General features: G+C 36.3%; 2 protein-coding genes and 1 long non-coding RNA gene across 5 annotated transcripts; 2 read left to right on the top strand and 1 right to left on the bottom strand.

The window, feature by feature from the left end:
• The first annotated feature begins 1146 nt into the window (after positions 1–1146).
• Positions 1147–4277, top strand: LOC126634288 (pollen receptor-like kinase 4). The gene is made up of 3 exons (XM_050304793.1): positions 1147–2159; positions 2383–3057; positions 3308–4277. Exons 1-3 carry the CDS (start codon positions 1442–1444, stop codon positions 3946–3948), a joined length of 2034 nt encoding a protein of 677 aa, XP_050160750.1. The 5' UTR covers positions 1147–1441; the 3' UTR covers positions 3949–4277.
• A 4495-nt stretch (positions 4278–8772) lies between these two features.
• Positions 8773–14009, top strand: LOC126634185 (U-box domain-containing protein 35-like). Of its 3 annotated transcripts, XM_050304680.1 has the most exons (12): positions 8773–8899; positions 9021–9258; positions 9362–9486; positions 9777–9898; positions 10308–10516; positions 10601–10649; positions 10792–11080; positions 11225–11326; positions 11395–11823; positions 12147–12902; positions 13364–13457; positions 13556–14009. In XM_050304680.1, exons 2-12 carry the CDS (start codon positions 9075–9077, stop codon positions 13567–13569), a joined length of 2373 nt encoding a protein of 790 aa, XP_050160637.1. In that variant the 5' UTR covers positions 8773–8899; positions 9021–9074; the 3' UTR covers positions 13570–14009. The 3 variants fall into 3 exon arrangements, with proteins under 3 accessions (XP_050160637.1, XP_050160638.1, XP_050160636.1); XM_050304681.1 differs by having other exon boundaries at positions 8773–9258; positions 10604–10649; XM_050304679.1 differs by having other exon boundaries at positions 8773–9258.
• On the bottom strand, positions 9159–10885 carry LOC126634187 (uncharacterized). The gene is made up of 2 exons (XR_007627243.1): positions 10352–10885; positions 9159–9531 (listed from the first exon to the last, which is right to left on the bottom strand). It is a non-coding gene; the product is annotated as an uncharacterized LOC126634187 (long non-coding RNA).
• Positions 14010–18880: the final 4871 nt, after the last annotated feature.

Below are 18880 nucleotides of genomic sequence, written 5' to 3'. Positions count from 1 at the left end.
ACATGGCTACGTCTCCCTCACGTGACGGCCAGCACGCCTTGATTTAGGTCGGGGTGTGTCAGTTTACAAAAGATGGTTTGAAAATTTGATGGTCTAGCATCACCCAGAATAAATATAACTTAGCTTCAATAAGGGTAAAAACAAACTAACACATTAGCACTAGGGTTTTCCGAAGTTTGAGAGAACCAATTTACTCCATTTAGGAAGGTGCCAATATCAAAACAAATCTTGCTTGAACACTATATTCCTGTTAGCAGATACAAACCATATGCATTACTTCTTCTACTTTCTGGTTTCTAACTAGAAATTAACCCTTGCTTGATATAGTACATATATAATATGGTCCTAAGAATCTAATGTAAGAATATGAACATGAGATTGGATATTTTGACAGTGAATGATTAAGTCCGATTGGAATAGGAAAGCCATGAGAAGCTGTGTGCAAATCCTTGTTTGTGAAGGATTCTGTTATAGCATGTAAACTGATATGGATTGGAAAACATAAGTTGTTTTCTATTAAATTTTAATAGGGAATCCTTGTCAAGTTATAAGAAGGATATATATGTGCTTATATATATATATATATATATATATATGTTGTAACCTCTGCTCTCACAGATGTGTGCTCGATTCAGAACTAAGTCCTATTCTTGGTTAGAGCTTAGAACAATCTGACAGAGAGGAGAAGGTTTGCAGCGTACTGAGATTGGAAATCAGCTACCATGGCAACTTCCAAAGGAGGTTCATCAAGTTAGTAGGTTTGCAGTGTTTTATATGTAAAAGGTTTCGAGCTTTCTTGATTGTGATTATTGCAACTTAATCTCGTCCTTGGCAAAATAAGTTTAACATCTAAATCCCATCTCGAACTATAAAACTAAAAATTTAAAAAACATTCGAATAAGTTGATTAATTTGGTTAATTTCCTCTTTTAATTAGTTATGAAATATCTAAGGAAATTCATCATTGTGGAACTTAAGGAAATTAGCACGATCAGTCATCACAACCCTATAATTGGCAAGACAACAAAACTTTGCTCACAAAATATAGCAAAACAACATTTCCAATTGAAAGGCCGGCCTTAGATATCTCCTCCCTTAAACTCAACCTCTATCCAACACACAAAAACAACCCAATTGAGCTGTCATGCCGCACTAATTAGACCTTGTCAATTTTCACAGACCATGGTTTCCTTGATTTCTTCCAATATCATTCTCTCCACCTCTTCCTCTTCTTTGGTTTTTGGTCCCTTCACGCCCACCTTTTTGCACATCCTCTAATTCCCATTGTCAATAAGCACCAATAACAAAACTAAAAACCCAGAGAGAGAGGGAGGGAGGGAGGGAGGGAAGGGGATTTAGTTTGTTCATTTAATTAGAAACCAGTTCAATTTCTGATTAATTAAGCTGGGAACCCCTTTTGGTTTGTACTACAACAACATTGCATGGTAATGGGCGCGCATATGGCTATGACTAGGCTTATGCGCGCACCAAACCCTACCCCAACATTTTTTCTTACCCTCTTTGTTGGTTATGTATCATGCATGGCGGTTTTACCGTTTGGTTCACCAATGGATACAACCACCGATGCCCTTTTGAAGTTCAAGAAAACGTTGCAATTGGGAAACAACACCGAGGCTCTTAGAAATTGGGATCCTAACAAAAACCCGTGTAATGGTAACAAGGCGAATTGGGTTGGCGTGCTTTGCTTTAATGGGAATGTCCGGGGATTGCAGCTCGAAAACTTGGGTTTACAGGGAAAGCTGGATTTGGAGCCTCTCGCTCAGTTGCCTTATTTGAAAACCCTAAGCTTCATGAATAACGTGTTGGATGGTCCATTGCCGGACCTTAAGAAATTTAAAAAGTTAAGGTCTTTGTATTTGTCCTACAATCATTTCTCTGGTGAGATTCCAGCCGATGAATTTGAAGGTATGCATTTGTTGAGGAAATTGTATCTTGCAAACAATGAGTTTTCCGGCAAAATCCCTTCTTCCCTTGCTACTTTGCCTAGGGTTTTCGATGTGGGTCTTGAGGGGAACAAGTTTAGTGGCCAAATACCTGATTTTAAGCACAAGGCTTTGAAGAGGTTGAATGTATCTCAAAATGAATTGGAGGGTCCAGTTCCAGAAAGCCTAAAAAAGATGGATCCAAGTAACTTTGCAGGTAATTAATTAATATCGTTCATGCGTTAGTTTTGTTGCTATATTTGTTTGACTGATTAGTTTTGAATTGAAACTGAAATGTAGATGACTGATTCATTTTGAATTCAAAGTGAAATTGCAACGGATGTGATCATCAAAATTTTCCCATTAGGGTCATCATCCTTCATTTAAATCATCACCATTAACCATTTATGAATTTGGATCTGATTTTAACCAAAATGCAGGCAATGGAAAGCTATGTGGTTCCCCTCTTCAGGGAGCATGCAGCCCCCCTCCTCCTCCTCCTTCTCCACCTGCTCCTCCTCCTACAACTCCTGCCCCACCGCCTGAATGCACGGGGGATTCATGCGGTGCGTCTAAGAAGCCGTCAGGTCTAAAAGTAGCCCTAATTGTGGTGAGTCTATTACTTCTACTGGCCCTCATTGCTGCGATTTTCATGTTCCTCAACAAGAGAAAGCAACGATCAGAATTAGACGGGACTGAATCATTGGACGAGTCCTCCAATTATACGGCAGCTGCTGCAAGCAGCCAAATGGATGTTAAGTCGGTAGAAACTAACCCACATCCAAAGAGAGCTGACCAGGGAAAGTTGTCATTTGTGAGGGATGACAGACAGAGGTTTGATTTGCATGACCTTCTCAGAGCCTCGGCTGAAATCTTGGGGAGCGGGAATTTTGGGGCTTCCTACAAGGCTTTGATCATGACTGATGTTGTGGTGGTCAAGAGGTATAAGCAGATGAACAATGTGGGAAGAGAGGAGTTCCATGAGCACATGAGAAGGCTTGGAAGATTGACACACCAAAACTTGTTGCCTCTGGTGGCCTATTATTATAGAAGGGAAGAGAAGCTCTTGGTTTCTGACTTTGTGGAGAATGGTAGCTTGGCTTCTCATCTTCACGGTGAGTTTTTTTTTTTTTCTTGTGTCACAAGTTAGCTTAACATTAGGTCTCCTTAATTATGTGCATGCTTGAATGAGTACTATTATGTTCCACCTACCATATTTACTGACTACATTTTTCATGACGTTTCTCTTAAGATTCAGTGGAATCCACGTAGCTGAGTGAGAGTGTGATCGTTAAAATATAGTACGAATTGATTTACTAATTCATAGTGAAATAACATCATGGTGGTAAATTTTTGTTTTCACAGGCAATCATAATTCAGATATGCCTGTGCTTGATTGGCCAACACGTTTGAGAATAATCAAAGGCATAGCCAGGGGATTGACATACCTCTACAGCACACTCCCTAGCTTGGTTGTACCCCATGGTCATCTGAAATCCTCTAATGTGCTTTTAGACGAAAACTTTGAGCCCCTACTGAACGACTATGCTCTACTCCCCGTGATCAACATGGAGCAAGCTCAACACCTGATGATGGCATACAAGTCACCTGAATACGCCCAGCACCGACGTATAACAAAGAAGACCGACCTATGGTGCTTCGGAATAATAATCTTGGAGGTGTTAACCGGAAAGTTCCCAGAGAACTACCTCAAGGAAAGTTATGATAGTAAGGCAGATTTAGCAAATTGGGTCAATGGAATGATCAAGGAAAAGAGAACAAGTGAGGTGTTTGATGTAGAAATGGGGAGAGTGGGGAACAGTAGAGGAGAACTGTTAAAGCTCTTGAAGATTGGAGTGAGTTGTTGTGAGGAGGATATGGAGAGAAGGCTGGATTTGAATGAAGTCGTTGAGAAGATTGAAGAATTGAACGAGGGAGAAAGCGATGGAGATTACCGATCAAGTGTTTCTAGCGAAGGAGATGATTACCCTTCACAAGTGGTGTGATTTGAGAAATAATGATTGCTTCTTCATTCCAAATACTACTGGCTGGTTGGGACTTAGGGAAACCAATGTGTAAATTAGAGGATATAATGCAGGTGTACAGGTTTCAGCTAACTTCATTCGGAATGAACCATTCCCATAAGTTGAAGCATGCATGTGCAGGGAGAGATTTGAACTTAAAGAAATGAAGAACTATTTTTTATTTTTTTTGTGTCATTATTATTTTGCTACCATTTCTTTTGGATCAGGAAATGGGGTTGTACTGTAGGTGTTGGGGGATGACACTCTTGTATCATCTTGGTGTAATGCGAATTAATTAGTTGATAAAACTAGTTAGAAATGCTCTCTCTAAATTCAAGCATGTCTTTTGGTGTGTTTCCAAGTTGAAACGAAGGCTTCTAAATGGAATTATAAATTTGATAGAGTACACTCGACCGGATCAAAAACCAAAAAAAAAAAGAAAAATTTTCAATTGGTGTATTTAGGCCTAATTCGGACGGATGTGATCGGAATTAATGAGTACCAATTTCATTTAAAAAATGTTTGTATGAGAAATGTCTTTCAATTTTCATTCTGCAAAAAAATGGAATTTCAACATCCATTTTCAAAATTTTGAAATATTTCTAAACTATATATCTCAAATTTCTTTCAATAATAACTTGGAATCTTTAATATGACAAACAATTTGAAACCTAAAAAAACTAGGGTAAATTACATAATACCTCATTAGGTTTGAGGTCTATTACAACTTTATACAACATCTTTAAAACATTTCACTTTCATACCTCACATACTATTTTATTTCAAAATAATACCTCTGTTACATTTTCCATCTATTAATCCGTTAAGCGCTGACGTGGTTGCCACATGGCAAAAATAATAATTTTTTAATTTAAAAAGAAAAAACCTGAATCTTCTATAAAAAAAATAAAATAAAAAAATAAAAATAAAAACTTAGAAAACGCAGAACCCACCCCCGCAACCTCTCCCCACCCTTCTTCTCCCTCCCAAGCCTCCCGACCACCTCCCTCTCCTCCACTCTCTTCAGCTCCCTTCCCATCCAAAAACCCACCCCATCCCACCCCACCCCCACCTTCCAGCCATTTCTCCTCTTCACCCCCACCCCCTTCCCCCCCCCCCCCCCCCCGGCACCCACCCTCTTCTCTCCTCTACACATCCCACTCCTTAAATCCACACCCATTTCCTCTCATTTTCACCTTACGAACCTGGAGATGGCAGCGTAGATAGGATTTGGGTTTTTTTTTTTTCTGGGTTGAAGGTAGGGGGTCGGGGGAAGAAGATGAAGATGGGGGAGAAGAGAGGAGGAGAAGGGGAAGAGAGGAGGGGGAGGGAGGTGCGTCTGCGTGGCTCGTGGGGGGATAAGGCTTTTGGGTTAGATTAATCACCGACAGGATTCGAACCCACGCCATCATGAAATGGCTCAACACTTTTCCACTATTGTGATAAAGGACCACTTGTAGTAGATTTTCACTTTTGAAAAAATATAATTTCAACATGAAATCAATCATCTCAGGTAGTTCAAACTTAAAAATCAAATGCGTTCTAGAAATTTATATAACTTTCGGAAGATACATTCCAGTATGCCAAAAATTTTGAAATTTTCAAAATATAGAGGGCGAATTAGGATCAGCCAAAAGTTGGAAATTATTTTATCGAAATCAGTCAAAACAAAAACTTTCAATCCAACTTGTACCCCTAAATGTATTTATAAAACTTCCACTATGTATCGTTTTAGTGCAAAAAGTGCATTAATTCTATAAGTAAGTTGAGCTTCTATTAAGGAGTAATTCTTGGGTCTAGATACCTGCACATTAGTCGTGCGACCCTCTTCACAAAAGGAGGGACTCTTTGTGATTGAACTCATCGAACCTCACATTTCACACGGCCACTTCATGTTTCTACTGCCTTATTTGGGAAATTCGCACCAGGGCACAGATCCTTACCAAAATCAAAACAAACAAAAAATTCAATATTGTTTTATAATTTACAGCAACTTATTCGGTTTTCAATCTTTATTATTATTATTTTCGATTAGCTTCGTTTCACTTTGTATAAAGTTTGGTGATTATCCATTCTAGAAACTTAACAAGCGCATTTTAAAACTTTCAAAGCATTACATAATGGTTTGTGACTCTTATTTAGGGAGTACGAGACCATAAGGAGGAATCCAAAGAACTTCATATTCTACTATCCGAAAGAAGAGGTATATGGTGGAGCCAATCTGGGGCATTGGCTACTGTTGACCCCACTAGCATATAAAATACCCTCTTTGAAATTTCGTGCTAATTCTCAAATAAGCTCAAGACTTATCAAATACGCAAATGCCTTCTCCACCCAGCCTTCATATCTCTCAATTCAAAGCTTCTTCGGTGTTTAAGTTCGATCAGCCTACCTTCATCGCACTTGATTGTATCACGAAATCTTAATCATATCAATATTTTTCTCATCTTGGGCTTATTGGGAAGTTTTAGGGTTTTGTATTGATTGATTGATTGATTGGGAATGAATTTTTAGCAGGAAAAAAAATTATAAATTGGGAATTCTATGCAAAAGTATGATCATTTTTTGGAAGCTTCAATTTTATGATCCCATCGTTTTAAATTTCTAACTCCATCAAGAACGTCATGATTAAAAAAACATATCTTTCACACGCGTGGGCAAGAAGGTTGAAACCAAAGTGTCAAAATAGGAAATGTCTATATTAGTAGTACATACTACATGCTGATATTATACTACACTAATCGCATCAATATTGTCCTCACTTAATTACTTGTGCAACCAATAGATGTGGAGTTTTATGCAAGGTTTAGATTCAATTAGAAGTAGTGTGATTTGTTTTGTGATTCAACAATTCTATTGACTAATATTTCAATAAATATTGGTTTGTTTCAATAATATTCAAATCGGTAAAATTACTCATGGTAAAGATAGACCTGGCATTCATGTCGTGTTTCCCGTGTTCGTGTCGTTTTCATGTTATACCCGATATATTAAAGGGTCGTGTTGTGTAACACCCCTTAAAATAAAAGGGTAAAATGACCTGACCCGAAATCTACCCGATAATATTAACAGGTAATATGACCCAACCCGTTATCCGTTAAGGAAAATATATTTTGAACCATCAAATGAAAAACATAATACTAAATAAGTATATACATACCATATTATCACATTCAAAACATAAAAACGCATTTGTCTTTCAAGTATTACATATTTACATACCCAAAATAAGAGCATAATTTAAAAAAAAACATTAGAACATTACAAAATATCAAATGTTCAAAAGATTTGCATAATTAAGGGAGCTATGTTTCAATGTTTGGAACCTTGCACATTTTCTTACAATCAAACTCTTCAATTTTCATCAATCACCATGGGAAACGGTATTGGAACTTTGGCTTGATTTATTGTCTTCAAGAGTTATATTGATGATATTTTCAGTGAGACTTTCTACATTAGCACTCTCTTCTCATTTATACTATGGCTATTGTTTAAGTAAAGTCTTTAATAGTTTTTTTTATTAATGTAGAAGTGTGAGAAATATAGAAAAAAAATATATATAAACGCTCATAATGACAAGCTTTACAACTAGGGCTTAACTTTGAAATGTGCCACTATAATCAAATAAATCATGGATCAAAATTTAACCGTCGATTGTTGTTTACATTTATGCTTCATTTTTCTCACCAAATTTTGTTTTTTTTTTAGATTTTGTTTTTTGAAAACATGATCTATTAGAGGATACAGGAAGATGAATGGTTCGGATAGTTGATATTATGTTCAGAGTTTTACCGTTAGTAAAAATATTGCTTGGTGTTTATAAAGTCTCTACAAACTATATGATATCGACTCATATTTCAATTAACCGTAAATATTGGGACGTGATATCAAAGATCCGAACCGTTCATCTTCCTACATATTCTTTCACATGTTTCATATTTGTAGGGATGTCTTATTGCCTATACTAATACTATACTAGTTGATTTTAATTTTAGACAACAACATGTTAAGTAAAATTGATCCTATTAATGATAATAAGAAATTCTCATAATAAAAATAAATAAATGAATAAGACTTAATTTTTTTAACTTATATAGAATTATAATACAAAATATATATTTAATATAGAATATACCAATATATACAATATGGCTATTGTATTTTATAATAATTTTTTTAGTAATTAAACTTTAAAATTATAATTTAGTTTTCTTAGCGGGTCGAAACGGATTACCCACGTGTATACCCGTTATTAACGGGTCACCCGATAATGACCCGATTAGTTATTGTGTTGACCTGAAACCCGTCGTTTTCGTGTCATTTTCGTGTCATGTTACCATGTCGTGTAAAAAACTGTCGGGTCTAGATAAAGAGCAATCTTACTGCATGAATTACCCTTTACTGTTTAACCAAAAAAAACTCTTTGTGAAGATAACTTATAAGTGAAAGATAGAAACTACTCTTTGGAAAAAAAGATTGTTACTACTTCAAGTTTAACCAAATAGGATACATAAGGAGAGAAATAATCGAGATCTTTAAAGTAGTTAGCTTAAAAAAAAAAATCCAAAATTTAAGTCCGTACCCTAGATGTATCATAACATAAAAATAGTATTTTGTGAGAGGGGGATTTATCCATGGCCTATGCTTTGATCTTCTAGTTTTGGCAGCAACTCTCTCAATCGTGAGGCTTCCACATACTTTGCTTTTTTTTCATTTTTATCTGAATTGTGAGGCTTCTATTTGAAAACCCGAAATAGAAAAACGGCCAGCTTCTGAACAGAAAAAGAAGACCAAAGAAATGTGAAAACTCCTGTGCCTATTGTGCCTCATAAGTTCTTGTAAACCCTAAATTTTAAAGTAGTTTTTCCATTTATTTTTATGTTTATATTTGTTTAATTAGGAACAAAAGGTTTTAGGCCTCAAGAATCTCTAGGTTAGTTTTTACGCATCATGGAAGAGTTTCTACCTGATTTGTTTGTGTCCTATAAACCTTCTTGATTTATGCATGTCATCTTTGCTTAGAGGTCATGCTAATTTTTTCTGTATCATTCTAGTATTCTCGGACCTAGAAACATTCTATTTTTCATAGTTAAGAGGATTTGGAGAAAATGTGGAATGCGAAAAAAGCAAATGGAGCAAAGAAGGAAGCAGGAGGAAATGGATTGGTGGCAGTTGCCATAGACAATCAGAAAGGGAGCCAAAATGCACTCAGATGGGCTGCTGAACATGTTCTCACCAGGGGTCAAACTGTCATTCTACTACATGTTCAGAAGACATCATCAGTTTGCCCCTGTAATCTCTCTCTCTCTCTCTCTATAGCTAGCTAAAAAATTACTTTTCAATGGAAGGCAATGATACAGCTTTTTTTTTTTTTTTTTTTTTTTGATGGGTGCAGTGGCTGGAAACAATGCTGTTGTATGCAATATAAACAATCCGTCTCAATCCCCGCGCAAACAGCAACTCGAAAAGATGGCCAAGGATCTGTTCGTTACCTTCCATTGCTATTGTACTCGTAAGGATGTAGGTTTCGGAGCTCTTCCTTCGAAAGCTTTTTCCATGACCAACCTGCATTAAATGCTTTATTAAATTTTTTCGATTACAACCCTAAAATTTCTTATGCATTATCATATATTGTAGTGAATGCATATCAAAGCATGTCTTACAAAAACTTGTCTTAAATAGTACATAACATCATTTAAAAATCAAATAAATGTACCCTTTTGGGAAGAAGGAATTATCATCGCATTTCTTACGATTCATAGTTTCATATAACTGTATCTTTGTTACTTTTGACTGATTTGTTTTTTCAGATAAACTGCCTTGATATCATACTTGAAGACTCAGATATACCAAAAGCACTAACAGAGTATGCTTCCTATGCTGCAATTGAGACTTTGGTTCTGGGAGCTCCATCAAAGCATGGATTTATAAGGTAATTGCCCTGTCTTATGATTTACTTTTATTAACATTTTCTTAACATTTCCACCAAGATCATGCAAAGAATGGCAATGAAACAAAATGCTACAACAAGAAAAAGCATTATCCACGAGGGAAGAATCACACTATTTATCGATGAAAATATTGTTACTCAATATTCCGTAAAATATTAGCATGATGCTGATTCGAGCAGGAACACGTTGATTGTTTTCAAACTGTCATGGTTAACGTATTTTGCACTCTCATTTAAGCACAGAATTGGCAATTTCATAATGGAATTCACTAGGCAATATGACACATTTTAATGGTACGTGTAAACCCAATATATACAGACACGTTTATCCATGCTATAGCTTGTGTAGACTCATTCAGTGGGCTTAAAAATCGATGATTTACTCATTCAGATTCAAGTCATCAAGTATTCCAAGCAGTGTATCAAAAGGGGCACCTGATTTCTGCACCATATATGTCATCTCCAAAGGGAAAATCAATTCAGAGCGACATGCTTCTCGTCCAGCACCTCACAGTTCTCCGCTACTTGCCCAAATAGAGGCATTAAATCAGCAAAGTGCTAAAGCAGCTGAAACACCTAAACAAAATATGTACTTGAAAGGTTTGTTTCTCTTGGTTATTAAGCTTTCTTGAAAACCAAGTTTGGTTGAGTACTAAAATTATTATTTTGATCCTTTACATCCAGCAGCCAGACCATCGTTCAAGCCTCGTAACTTGCAAGATGAAGCAGCCAGGTAAGCCGTAGCATACTAAACCTTTTTTTGAGATACAATATGATGTGATGAGCAGACAATCTCTTTGTACTATGTTGTTATGCGTAGTGAGTATTGATGCCAATTTACTGAGAAAACTGATCACCATCTTGATTGGAAACAGATACGCATATGCAAGAGGAGGAGGTTTTAGTAATGGAATGATTGGTGGAGGGTTCTCAGAATCGGAAAGTGACATATCATTTATAAGCTCTGACAGGGCGAGCACTGACCGAGCTTCATCTGTGATGTATGACTATATGGACCGAGGGCGGCTATCTACCAGCTCAGACCAAAGCTTTGGATCAATGCGCCTAGGACCTAAGTTTGCGGAACTCAATTTTCAGCAAGATTTCTCATCAGTTTCACATGAAAGCAGCCGAACATCATCATCATGGTCATCACAGAACCTGGTAAGCAACCGAAAATCTCAAACCTTTTACATCTTATATGATGATTGTTTCCACCATCATCACTTTCTCAACATTTTTGTTCAAATATCCTTCCTTTCACATTATCTAGATGATTTTTGCACTGCATTTATTAAACTGACGTAGGATGAAGTAGAATCGGAGATGAGGAGGCTAAAGCTAGAGCTGAAGCAAACAATGGACATGTACAGTACGGCATGCAGAGAAGCAATTACAGCTAAACAGAAAGTGAGTGCAAGTCAGATTTGCTTTCTGCAATCTTTTCAAGATTCCATTTAAATTTATGTCCACGACAGGAAATGAAGTTGCACAGCTGGAGGGCTGAAGAGGAACAAAAACTAGAGGAGGCACGACTGGGTCAAGAAGCAGCACTGGCAGTTGCAGAGAAAGAAAAAGCTAGGTGCAAGGCAGCCATTGAAGCAGCTGATGCAGCTAAAAGAATTGCAGAATTTGAGTCAAATAAACGGGTAAACACAGAAAGTAAGGCTCTTAGAGAAGCAGAGGACATGAGGAAGCTATTGTCAAATCTAGCCCACACTGATGACAAGTATAGGAGGTATTCCATTGAGGAGATTGAAGAAGCAACAGAACACTTTTTGCCATCTCGAAAAGTTGGGGAAGGAGGTTATGGTCCTGTCTATAAGTGCTATCTTAATCACACGCTGGTTGCAGTCAAGGTCTTGCGCCCGGATGCTGCTCAAGGAAGGTCACAGTTTCAGAAAGAGGTAAGGAACTGAGAATCTTGATTAGCTATCATGATTCGTTAATTTTCTTTACCTTGGTTTTGTGCTGAAAAGAATTTCATTGGAAAAGGTACGTATAAGAAGTGAACTCCATGCAAAGGACAAAGATTTCCGAATGAAATTAGCTTATTTGACATTGTAATATTTTTGTGACGAGTTAAACATGTTTGTACATGTTTTTTTCTATTACAACATGCTTTTTTATCTTACATTTGGCTCTAAATTGCATCCTACAAAGATATATGGTAAAAAGATATGATATCGAAAAATTTATACCTAACCTCTTCTTTCATGATTTGATGCAGATCGACATACTTAGCTGCATTCGACATCCCAACATGGTGCTGCTTCTAGGAGCCTGCCCGGAATACGGCATTCTAGCCTATGAATACATGGCGAATGGAAGCTTAGACGACTGTCTCTCAAGAAAAGGGAACACTCCAGCTTTGTCTTGGCAACTTAGGTTCCGCATTGCAGCTGAGATTGCCACAGGCCTACTCTTTCTTCACCAGACGAAGCCGGAGCCCTTGGTGCACCGTGACCTCAAGCCAGGCAACATTTTGCTAGATCACAACTATGTGAGCAAGATTAGTGATGTTGGATTGGCCAGACTTGTCCCAGCTGTTGCTGAAAACATGACGCAGTGCCTCATGACAGCAACAGCCGGAACATTCTGCTATATTGATCCTGAGTATCAGCAGACAGGTATGCTTGGTGTAAAATCTGATGTATACTCCTTAGGCATTATGCTTCTTCAATTGGTAACAAACAGACCACCTATGGGGTTGGCTCACCATGTCGAATGTGCAATTGAAAATGGCACATTCGGGAAGATGCTGGACCCATCTGTGCCTGATTGGCCATATGAAGAAGCCTTGAGCTTTGCAAAGCTAGCAGTCCAATGTGCAGAACTTAGACGGAAGGACAGGCCGGATCTTGGCACTGTGATACTGCCAGAACTAAATAAACAGAGAGAACTTGCTGACGAAAAGATGAACCACAAGATAATAGGAGGCAATGCTGGCCCTTCTCCTAATCATAGTCGTGTTGCCGATCAACAAGTAAGTCAAGAAAACTGAAGTTCGGAAGCATTTAGTTGCATAAGTCTACCCATAAAAATTTAAATAGAAACTCCCTACCTTCCCTAAAGTTTCTTCGTATTGCAATTAAGTGTATAGGATTAGATTGGATAGGGCAGCTCTTTGGAATCAATGTTGAAGGAAGAAATGGATGGAACTTCCAAATTTTGTCCAAGCTGAAGGTAGACGATGGATTAGGCATGAACGAAACATATCCTCCAAATCTTACCATTTTATTTATAGATTGGAAGCAATGAAGTTAACATCCATTTCTTCGTTCAACATACACATAATCAAGCGAATCATCCGATCAGATTCAATCTTAGACAACAAACGAGGCCTAAGTTGGTATTCCAATGCCATAAAAACCAATAGCAACTGTAACTTCTTATAATGATCATCAAATTTAACTAAAATACTTGAGAAAATCACATCTTCTGCAGGAAGTAATAAGCGATCCACAGCTCAAGAATTCGGAAACCTCAAAGAGCCAGTCGAGCACATCTTCACAATCAGAAAATCAAGCAGAAGAAGCAGGTATAGACACCATAAACTATAGACTGACAAACAACCTTTGGAAACAAATTATTGAGAACTGAATTTTAATTATTTTTCGATTTACTTTTCCTTCACAGGGACAACTGCATAAATATTGATAGCAAGTTTCTGTGAGTTACAGATATAACATTGCTCCAGTGACCTCATTAGAATAAGGGGTGTGATATCTACACACTTCTGTTTACTTCTCACACACCATTTTAAATTTTCGACCGCCGGATTAGATGAATTGAAAAATATCAACGGCGAGAAATTAACAAGGGGTGTGTGAGAAGTAAAAAAAATAAATGTGTGGATAGCACACCCCTAGAATAATTGTCACACTTTTTTTTCCTCAATTTTTCTTTTTTCAATTGAAATTTTGGATCCCAGAATGTTGGATTTTTTTATTTAAATTCAAATTCTCTGCCAGCCTGAAACTTTGTTCCAATTCTCATGTAAATATGATTGGCATTACATGTAAATATATACAATTTATGAACAATGATGATTTTTTTTTTTAACTCTATGAACAATGATGATTGATGAGTATTGAAATGTGCAAATTCAAAATATGCTTGTAAAATAAAAAGACCAAGAAATCAAAAATTACTTACAGGTCCTCAATTTTTGCTCCAATTTTCTGTACAGACATCAAATGGTGAAGGCTATTTCTGAAGAAAAAGAGAAAAAGTTTTGAAATTGCAACCAGAATTCGACATGGGAGAAAAGCTTCATCCTTGTTTTTGCAAAACCCGGCCCATGTTCTGTTTCCCTTAATGGGCTGCATATACCTGGCCCCATTTACATTTTGAGGGCCTTAAAATGCAACAATTTTTTTTAGGGGTAAATTATATTTTCCCCATCAAATTTGAGTGCAATTGTACAATTGTTTTTTAAATATTTTTAAAACATCTCATTTTCACATCAGAAAATGATTATTAAAGGACTGGAGTGGCTCTGAGACCATTCAGAAGCTTGGATAAGTAGCTGTGAAGACCGCTGAGAGCCACCCAAGTCTGCGCTGTGGACCTGTAGTGGAGGATAAGTGCAGGAATGGGTGCAGACTGCAGTGCAGGTTCTGCAAACAGAAGGAGAAAGAAAAAGACTCTTTTTTAAAGATTACTTGTCCAAAATGATGTCATTTTAAGTCATGTCATTTAAAAAACATTAAAGCATAGACATGTAAGAGGCTTTGATCCACGTGAGAGAGCATTAACGAGCAGCTCACCATTTTCAATTTGAAGTTCGAACCATTTTAAAATTAAAAAATAAAGCCTCGTTTGGTAAGGTGAAGCACAAATTTCAATTTCTCTTTGTCCAACCTATCCTCATTTTACTTTACCTCACTTTACCAAAACGGAAAAGGCTCGTCTCTAGATCTCTTCCATCTAATCCATTAAGTACGAAGATCCGAATTATTAAAATTTGATCCAACGATTAAAGTTATTATAATTTTTAAAGTGGACCCCTGTTTGTAGCCGTTTGATCAAATTTCAATGGCCCGGATCCCCAAACTTGATGGATTAGGAGGAAGAGATCCGGAGATGATCCATTTCCTACCAAAACTAATTTCTAATTGGTTATCAGCCTGTCCCTATTCCCAACCTCAACCAATATGTGTATTTACTTATTGAATTGGTTTTGGTTTTACTGGTTGCAACTGCATCAGTGGATGGAGCATTTCAGCCATGAATATACTTAAGAGTCCACTCTATAATAAAATGAGGATCAATGGTTAAATGATAGATTTCCACTCTGTAACAAAATAGAGATCAATGATTAAATGATAGCTTAGTTATTTACATTGAGAAATATGTTTTTCTTATATTGACAATGAAACTATTATGACACGTTTTTAGAGTATGAAAACTCGTAATGGATAGGTTTAGTCTATGTAGCTTGTAATGTTGTTTGTATAAAGATTATGAACGAAAAATTGTAGGTTATTGTTTACTTTTTCAATGTTATTTTCATCTAATTTTTTTTGAGCTTATATTGAGACAACTCGATATTAAAATCTCAAATCTTTCACTGTCTCATACATGTAGTTATTATTTTATTTCAATTTTATACAACCGTTAAAATATTTATTAAGTTAGCCGTTAAATGATGACATGGTGACAATGGGTTCTACATTTCTAGTAACGTGACTGCCAATCTGTGTCGCATGGCCAAACAACTAATAAAATATTTAATTGTCATAAATTATTTCAAATCATTTAATATATCATCAAACAATTATTACTCTCTCATTTGCCCAGCCAACCATCTCACTCTTGATATATATGTATGTGTGTGTGTGTATATATATATATATATATATTTTTTTTTTTTAACAAACGATGTTATCTACACTAAGAAAATGGTGGAGTGAGCTAAGTTTAATGTGGTTCAAATTTGCCTTTGGCGAGAATCAAATCTAAGATCTCTCACTTACAAATGAAAAGAAATATTACTACCAGTAGTACTAAGTGGCTCGTCAACTAATGTTAAAAGTTATATTTTTAAAAACTTTTCCTTCTAAAATTAACATTTCAAAAAAAAAATATTTTGTTCTAAGTGGCATATTATTTAGGGAAATACCCATAAATATTATATTTTCTTAATCTTGGGATAGAAATAGGAAAAACCGGTCATGCACAAGCCATGCTTACCATGCACAAAATCGATATTACTAAAATACTCATATATAAATACTAAAAATCATCAGCCTGTTGCATCACTTTTCTCATTTGGAAGACAGGGATGTGGAGAGAGCTTTGTAAACTTTGAATTTTTGGGTTGAGCTTAGATTTCAAAGAGAGGGAAGTCCAAAGAGAGGTGAGAATAGTGAGTTGGGTTTTGGGTTGACCTCACACCTTTGATTTTGAACAAAGGGATGTGAGAGAGAGAGGTGGGAGGAGTGAGCTAGGTTTTGTACCATATTTTCTGTTTTGGTCGGAAAGTTCCATTTTTTCCAGCAACTGAAGTTTTAGCAGGCATAGTAAGGTAGTTCCAAGTTTCTACATCAATGATTTAGGGAATAAATTGGTTGTTTATAGGATGAATTAATACTTTGAAGTTAAATTAGGGTGTGTGTTTCATGTTAGGGCCTATGAGTTGTGGAATAAACTTTACTTTTCGACGTGCTACAAAACTAAGATGGAACAATTTTTGGTTCAAGTGTCCAATTGTAGAAATTTGTAAAACCTTTTTCATAATGTGCATATGGTGTGCATATAGTCTGCATGGCTACAACTTAATATGAGAAACAGGAATGTTCACTAGTTATAATGCACGTATGTTGGGTCCCAGAATTTAGCGAGTATGACCATAACCTAGTTGGCCTTGGCAAAAAACAAAATTATGAAAAAGCTTAGAGGATGTTAAGGGTCATGCACGTCCAACGACAACGAGTATCATGTTTTCCACGTGTACGACTAACCGGTGGTTGATATACATAACAATACTTTTCAAACTGCCATTGTAACCTTATATACATGACAATTATGTTTTAATTGTATCCAATATACCAATAGATTGCCGTTAAAGTTTCTTATTAATGCGAAAAACAACTAGTTGCTCGATCTCCAATTATGTGCATGTATTATCCATGTGATGTGCATATAGTGTATATGGTGGTGACATCACAGGTGATGACGTCATTTTTCTAATTTCAAAGAAAGAGCTGCGAGCTCTGGATTTTTGGGTTGGCTCAGATATGTGAGCATATTATGTGCATGTCGTGTGCATGTCATTGGAAATAGATGATTTTTAATGGGATTTCCAGAATCTAGGTTTTGATCAAAGATTTGTAAACTATAGATCTCTAAGGGATTTTCGGAATCTAGGTCCTCACATACCCTCAACGCTGTTAATTGCACGATGCACGTCCACAACAAAACTAACGTCGTTGCACGTACTGATACATATAACAAATTTGGGATTTTCTTCTAATTTAGATGGAGAAGACGTTCATCGGCGAAGGAGAAAAAGAGATTGCAGAAGAAAAAATGGTGTATTTAGTTTTTCATAATGGATTTTCTTCAACATCTGAATTTTTTTTGGATTGTAGATTTGTTTTGACCTAGATGGGTTTTGAATGAGATTTCAAATTTGGGGAAGAAGATGATGATTTGAGGAAGAAATCTCAATCTGCAACTACAAGCACATAAATGTGTTCATTTTCCAAAAAGGCCAATCAGCAAATACAAACAATCTCCAAATAAATCAAATCTTCCAACTAGGTTTTCGAATTTGAGGAAGAAGATGATGATTTGAGGAAGATATCCCCAATCTGCAACTGCATGCACATAAATGTGTTTATTTCCCAAAATGGTCAATCAACAAACACAAACAATCTTCAAATAAATAAAATCTTCCAATTGGGCTTTCCATTATCTTTCACTAATCTAAGAACATCCAATAAATATCAAGTATGGAGGAAGAGAGGGAGAGAGAGAGAGTAGAGAGAGATACATTAGAAAATAGAAGGAAATAACTCATTTATATACAGTGGCGAAGCCACGTGAGGGCAAGGAGTGGTGACCGCCACTCCCCTCGACGGAAAATAGGACTGGAACTCTGGGTCGGCCCCTCCCCTTGCCGGAAAACCCACTGGTTCAGTGGTTCAGCCTTCCCCGTCTGTCGTCCGGGGATCTGCAGAAATTTCTTCTTTTTTTAAAAAAATCCAAGCCAAAACGACGTCGTTTTGGTCCTGGTAAAATAAATAAAAAAATAAGTGAAACGGTGCCGTTTCGTATGTTTGGAAGTAAAAAAAATATATATGGGGGAACCGCCTGTCGCCCTTTTGCTCTCAATCAATTCCTCTCAGAGTCTCGGTGCCGTGTGACCATGTCCCTACTCCTTTTGTTTTTCAAGCTTTCTGCATGTCCCTTCAAAATCCCAGCAGCAACAAAATAATTTTTTTTAATTCCCATTGGCTCTTTTGGCAACCGCACCAGCCACCCTCCACTTCTCCAGCCGCTGAGCCGCCGGTTTCCAGCCATTCAAAGGCAAATTTTTTAATTCTTAAATTTATAATCCTTAACTCTAATTAATTATTTAATATAAATTTTGTTTAATTGGTATAGAATCTTATGATAATGCACTAATTTGGTTATTGATTATTGATATGATTCTATGATTATTTATATGAAATTATTTTTTAGGGTGAAAATTAAAATTTGAATTCTTGATTGTTGATTAATTAATTGAATTAGTACATAATGTATACAATTATTCATATGATTAGTTGAATTGAATATTTATTTATTGAATAATTTGTATGCTTATTGGTATTGGTTAATTGGATTTTTGGTTGGATTAATTATTATGCATATTAGTATAGTCTACTCTAGGATTAAGAGTCTAAGAATTTTTTGTTCCTCTCCATTTTACAGTTACTGTAACATAATAGAACGATACTATAAGAAACAATG

This window comes from Malus sylvestris, chromosome 9 (genome assembly GCF_916048215.2).
Source record: "Malus sylvestris chromosome 9, drMalSylv7.2, whole genome shotgun sequence".
NCBI classification, from domain to species: Eukaryota; Viridiplantae; Streptophyta; class Magnoliopsida; order Rosales; family Rosaceae; genus Malus; species Malus sylvestris.
This window is presented reverse-complemented; position numbering and strand designations above follow the sequence as displayed.

What these genes read in the sequence shown, in the direction of transcription:
- LOC126634288 (XM_050304793.1), top strand. Translation starts at nt 1,442, where the DNA reads ATGGTAATGGGCGCGCATATGGCTATGACTAGGCTTATGCGCGCACCA. An exon ending in GGATCCAAGTAACTTTGCAG is followed by an intron (nt 2,160 to 2,382) that starts GTAATTAATTAA and finishes ACCAAAATGCAG; the next exon opens with GCAATGGAAAGCTATGTGGT. An exon ending in CTTGGCTTCTCATCTTCACG is followed by an intron (nt 3,058 to 3,307) that starts GTGAGTTTTTTT and finishes TTGTTTTCACAG; the next exon opens with GCAATCATAATTCAGATATG.
- LOC126634185 (XM_050304680.1), top strand. Translation starts at nt 9,075, where the DNA reads ATGTGGAATGCGAAAAAAGCAAATGGAGCAAAGAAGGAAGCAGGAGGA. An exon ending in GACATCATCAGTTTGCCCCT is followed by an intron (nt 9,259 to 9,361) that starts GTAATCTCTCTC and finishes TGATGGGTGCAG; the next exon opens with TGGCTGGAAACAATGCTGTT. An exon ending in CATGGTCATCACAGAACCTG is followed by an intron (nt 11,081 to 11,224) that starts GTAAGCAACCGA and finishes AAACTGACGTAG; the next exon opens with GATGAAGTAGAATCGGAGAT.